At 36.3% G+C, this 5,926-nt stretch overlaps 1 protein-coding gene across 1 annotated transcript; it reads left to right on the top strand.

The window, feature by feature from the left end:
* Nucleotides 1–4,891: 4,891 nt before the first annotated feature.
* Nucleotides 4,892–5,692, top strand: LOC131639834 (uncharacterized). Its single transcript, XM_058910280.1, has one exon. The coding sequence runs from the start codon at nucleotides 4,892–4,894 to the stop codon at nucleotides 5,690–5,692; it is 801 nt and encodes a 266-aa protein (XP_058766263.1).
* Nucleotides 5,693–5,926: the final 234 nt, after the last annotated feature.

The following is a 5,926-nucleotide window of genomic DNA, read 5'->3' as shown; positions in this document are numbered from 1 at the left end:
TTCACAAGTGTAAAAGAAAATATCTCTACCTAACAAGGCAAGATACTAGCTAAAGGTTACTACCCTAGCTAAAGGATTACTATCCTACTTTGAGAACTTCACAAGTCTCAAAGACCACTTATACCTAACAAGGCTAGGAAACAAGGTTACAACCAAGCAACACTCATCTTAAGCACTAACAAGAACTAAAGACAAACCATATGCTTCACAAGCAAAACAAATACAATTTTTCATTTAAGTTTAACAAAACTCAAAACAAAATGCACTTAACAAATTAGCATCACAATATTTAGGTAACAACCAATCATGTATCAAACATTAACAAATATTTGAAACAAGACACCTTACAAGTGCTAAAGATAACAATCTCTTTTTAGTTTAACGAAACTTGGAAAAGAAAACACTTAACAAAGCAATCAACACATTTTTATGTCTAGGTTAAAACCTAACATGCTTACTAGCAAAAAAAGACTCCAATAAACTCAAACATACATAACTATACAAGTAGATGAATGAGAAATGAGTTAGGGCAGTAGCACATCATGTATTTAAGTGTCTTAAAACAAGTACCATATCCTCATGGCATCACACAAGAAGAAACTCACAAGTTTAGGCCAAAGTAGTGTACATGAAACAACAATTGTTCGATTAGTGAGCATGTGACAGTTAGGTAACAACCAAAGCGTAAAAATGCACGAACATATTTCACAAGTCAGTAGCACTACATCTCTTTTCATTCTTTTATGTCTCATGAGAAAATTCAAACAATTAGAAGAAGTGGAAACTAATTCTTTGTACAAGTCATATAAAGAGAAAAGCTTCAATTAAAGAAAAAGATCACGGCCGATTAAAGTTAAAATCGCAGATGCCCTTCATTTGTTCCTAACACATGTGATGGCCGTAAATATTCGAGATCTTCATGACCGAGTGTTGCACCCCAATTTTTGACCACTGAGATCCCACCATAGCTTAAATATTAGGATCATCATTGTCATTATAATCATCATGAATTTATCAGTTATTAACCTAAAAATTACAAAAAAATTGTTGTTTGTTGCTTGTGTCCCAAGACAAGAGACTGATCAAGAGGAAGCTAAGAAAAATAGGGTTTTGAGTCCCACAAAAAATTCAACATTCTTCTATGATTGAAAGGGTTCTCCAATCAATACCAAGGTCCAAAGATGGTTCAATACAAGATCAATCACCTTCAAGTTCTTCAGAAGCTCAAATTAGGGTTTTTGACCTAATTTCATTGGAGGGTTGACTTTTAATTAGGAGATGGTTCCAAGACTCAAAATATGATTCAAAGGCATCCAAATCAACATTATAGTCCATCCATATCATTCATTTGGAAATCACAAAACTGCAGTTCATCAGGAAAAGTCAACTATGCAAGTGAACCTTTGACTTTTGAGAAAAATAGTCAACCATGGACTTTTAAGGATCCTAATCATCATCATATGGATATTGAAGACATTTGATCAAAGAAAATTCAAAGAATTCATCAAGAATCAAAAAGTCAACAAAAAGTCAGATTAGGGTTTTTAAGTGTATTTTGACCTAATTCATGGATCTCCAAATTTTGCCTACATAATAAAAAATCTCCCAACATGAAAGTTGTAGATCTTGGCAAAACAAACAACTTATCAAATTGGAACTTTTTTCAAAAAGTGATTATTTTGAGAGATATGGAATTAAGAAGATAACTTTCGAAAGACTTTAAGAAATTTTCAAGTGTTTTACTTGGATTTTTTCTTAACTTTATGGCCATTTTTCTCAATAATCCAAAAAGGGTTTGAGGAAACTTTTAACTAATCATTTGAAGTATGTAGCAAGGGCTTTCCAAAGAGTTAAGTAGCATGAAAATCCATGGCTCCATTCATGAGATATGATTTTGTCAATATGGCACCATGAACACTTAAAAATTGTATTTGCAAGCTTCTCAAATCAAAATTATAAATAACTTGGTTTTGATGAAGACAACTTGGATACCAACCTTCATAAAGGACGAGTGATCAGTCACCATTTATACTAAATATTTCGGTCACAAAAGCGCCAAGAAACCATGATTAACTGTATAACTTTGTTATTTTCTGGTAAATTTTAAGTCATTTTTAGTTTAGTCATAATTGTTACTGTTTAAGTGATTACTGTCAGTTTTTACACGTTTGGTATGTGTAGCATGTCTGTGCAGGTTCTAAAGATCGTAGTATCAAAGAACGCTTGGATCAAATACAGCAACAAAAGAAGAAAAAAACAGGCTCACTGCCTGTACGCGTATCATACGCGTATGCCTAGAAGAAAAGAAGAAAAAAACAGGCTCACTGCCTGTACGCGTATCATACGCGTATGTCTAGAATGAAAGAAGGAAAAACAGGCTCCCTGCCTGTACGCGTACCATACGCGTATGATGATTAGAAAAACAGGCAACCTGTCTGTACGTGTACCATACGCGTATGCTTTGCTGCATGATGTCACCTATCTGCCCCTGTTCGTACTATACGCGTATGCCTTGTTGCCTCCAAATGTGATACGCGTATCATACGCGTATGGTGGCCCAATATTTTCTGAAAAGCCCAGTACGTGTCTATATAAACCAGGAATGCGAATTTCACCGGGTTGGACAATTTTTGGGAGAAAAGTTGCGATTTAAAGGCTGGAGAACAGAGTTTTCAGTGGAGATTCGTGATTGATCATCATTGCAGATTAATTTCGTCAAGAATTTTGTAATGAAAACAATCTTTATTTTTATTTTATTTTCTGTTATGAGTAGCTAAACCCCCTATTGCTAAGGGGGGTGACCCTGATTCTGAATGTACTGAATTCGAATTTGTTAATGCAGTAATTTTGTTATTCATTAGTAAATTGATTTGTTCTTGTTATCGTTCTTAATGCGTAAACCGTCGGAAAAACGGATTATGAGTTTTTATAAATATTGAGCTGGGCAGCCATTGTTTATCGACCTGAATAAGAACATTTGATACTAAATATTATCTAGGACTAGAAATATTTTATCTTAACCGGAAAATTCTCGATATTTGAATGCTGGATAATAACCGTAATTGACTATGGACATAGAAATTAGGGTGTGTGTTCCCAGATCTTATCACTAAGGATTTAGGATTAGATGCTCTAGAGAACCAGTAATCAATTGTTGTGAATTATATTAGTGCATTGATAAGTCAAAATTATTGCAGGCAGAATAATTCACCTACCCCTATCATACTACTCATATCTATTATTCGTCTAATTATTTTACTTGTTTTTTCTAAATTGCATATTTTAGTCATATTTTTACCAATAGAACCAATCACCAGAGATCTTTTGTTTAATTCAAATTATCTTTCAACTCTATGTCCTCAAGCAGTCCTTGAGATCGACATTCGGAGAAAACTCCTTTTATCACTACAATAGGCAGAAATAGTACACTTGCTATTTTCCTATCAAGTTTTTGGCCCCATTGCCGGGGACTGCCAAAGATAATAGAGTTAACAGAATTATTTCAATTAAAATTTTGTTGCTCCGCGACTAAAATTTTATTATTATAGTTACTTTCGTACTTTTATCATACTAACCTCTGTCTAATCTGTTTATGCGAGGTAAGGCCTCAGCTGATTTTCATTTTGACGCAGAACCCAAAAGATCTTTACGTGCTAGGCTCCGACAGGCTAAACGAGAAAGACTGGAAGAATCAGAAAGAGAGGAAGAAATCATTGTTCACTCCGAACATTCAGATTCAGAGTCAGATGCAGGTTCACATCCAGAAGTTCATATCATGGCTGACTTACCTCCTCCGGAGAGACTTTTGGGTGAATATGGCAGAGAAAATAATCCAGCAGTGAGATTGACAATAGTCAATCAACCGGTAAATGTTGATCACTTCCAGTTGCACCCGTCAATCATTCGTCAGCTGGAAAGTAAACTTTTTTCAGGAAAATTCAATGAAGATGCCAACAAGCACCTACAAAAGTTCCTGACGATGACCACATCATTAAAAATTGAGGGACATTCAGAAGAGGCAAAACGGTTGGTCATGTTTCCATTCACCTTATCTGAAGACGCCGAAGAATGGTTCTATTCCCTACCTGCAGGAAGTATTACTACTTGGAAACAAATGGAAACAACATTTCTGAATGAGTATTTTCCAGCTTCTGTGTATATCCGTAAGAGGTATGACATTTTAAATTTTAAACAGAAGGATGGAGAGTCACTTGGAGATGCATACAAAAGGTTTAAGAGGTGTTTAGTTGCATGTCCCACTCATAATCTGGACGCAACTGAACAAATGCAAAACTTTGTGAATGGGTTGAAATTGAAGACAAAGCAACTTATTGATACAGCTTCCGGTGGCTTAACTAATTTCTCAACAGCCACTGGTATTAAGAAGATTATTCAGGCTATTGCTGCAAATGAGCATTTGGAGCTATATGATCGTACTGTGAGTCAACCTGAAGGAAAAATTGATTTAAAACTGGCAAATCAGGTTGTGAACATGGAAGATCAAATTAAAGCTGAAGTGGAGAGAAGATTGAAAGGTATGAATTTAGGTACTTATATGGTAGCTCAAGTTCAACCTTCTCAAGCGATGGTCTGTGAAATTTGTGGTGGACCACACTTTGCCATTCATTGTGTTGCTACTGTGGAACAAGTGGAGGCTATAAAGTTCTTGAGGCAGAATAACCCCTACTCCAATACTTATAATCCAGGGTGGAAGAATCATCCAAATTTTTCGTGGAAGGATCAACAGGGTAATGTTCCAAAGTAAGTCCCTCAACAGCAACAATATATGCCTCAGTAATAACCACCTTACCAGCAACAATATCAACCACCTCAGCAATCCTATCAGCAACAAGGACCGAAGAAAGCAGATTGGGAGATTGCCATTGAAAAAATGGCAGTGCAGAATGTTAAATTCCAGGAAGAGACAAGAAATAACCAAAGGAACACTAATGCTTCTATCAAAAATCTTGAACTTCAACTTGGGCAGATAGCACAACTGATCACGAGCTCTCAAGCACCAAGTGCTTTACCAAGTGCAACTGTGACAAATCCAAGAGAGCATAATAATGTGAGTGCAGTAACTACAAGAAGTGGAAAAGCAACTGAAGTGCCTGAAAAGAGAGTTGAGGAAGAAGATACACTGCTTGAAATGGATCTTGAAATCTTAGAAAACAAAACACCACCTACAGAAGAAGTCGTATTGAAGCCAATTGTGAAGGAAAAGCCCACTAAGCCAAAGCCCATAATAAAGCTACCATTTCCACAAAGGAACAAGAAGCAGAAGCAGGACGAGAAAAACTTTCAGAAGTTTGTAGAAATGTTCAGGAAGTTGGAAATCAACATCCCATTATCAGAGGCACTCGAGCAGATGCCTATTTATGCCAAATTCATGAAGGACATCATATCCAAGAAGCGCACCACTGACACTGACTCTGTTATACTAACTGAAACTTGTAGTGCTATTTTGCAGGGTATGAAGATTCCAGTTAAGAAGCCAGATAGAGGCTCGGTTACTATTCCGTGCACCATTGGAGACAGGTCCTTTAAAAGGGCTCTGATTGATTTGGAGGCTAGTGTGAGCCTTATGCCTTTGTCCATCTACAGGAAACTCGGGATTGGAAGAGTTCAAGACACCAGAATGACACTTCAATTTGCCGATCACTCAATGAAGAAACCATTTGGGATTGTTTAGGATGTTCTGGTTAAAGTTGATAAATTTGTTTTTCCTGTTGATTTTGTAATTCTGGAAATGCCAGAAGATGAGGAGATACCCCTGATTCTAGGTAGACCATTTTTAGAGACAGGTAGATGTATGATAGACATTGAGAATGGTACTATGACTCTTAAGGTTTATGATGAGGAGCTGAAAATTAATGTGAGAAACACTATGAAGCACAAAGAGGATGTAGGTACAAATCACTCAGTG

This window comes from Vicia villosa, unplaced genomic scaffold (genome assembly GCF_029867415.1).
Source record: "Vicia villosa cultivar HV-30 ecotype Madison, WI unplaced genomic scaffold, Vvil1.0 ctg.002800F_1_1, whole genome shotgun sequence".
NCBI lineage: Eukaryota > Viridiplantae > Streptophyta > Magnoliopsida > Fabales > Fabaceae > Vicia > Vicia villosa.
The sequence above is the reverse complement of the archived record's forward strand: the minus strand, read 5'-3'. Positions and strand labels throughout refer to the sequence as shown.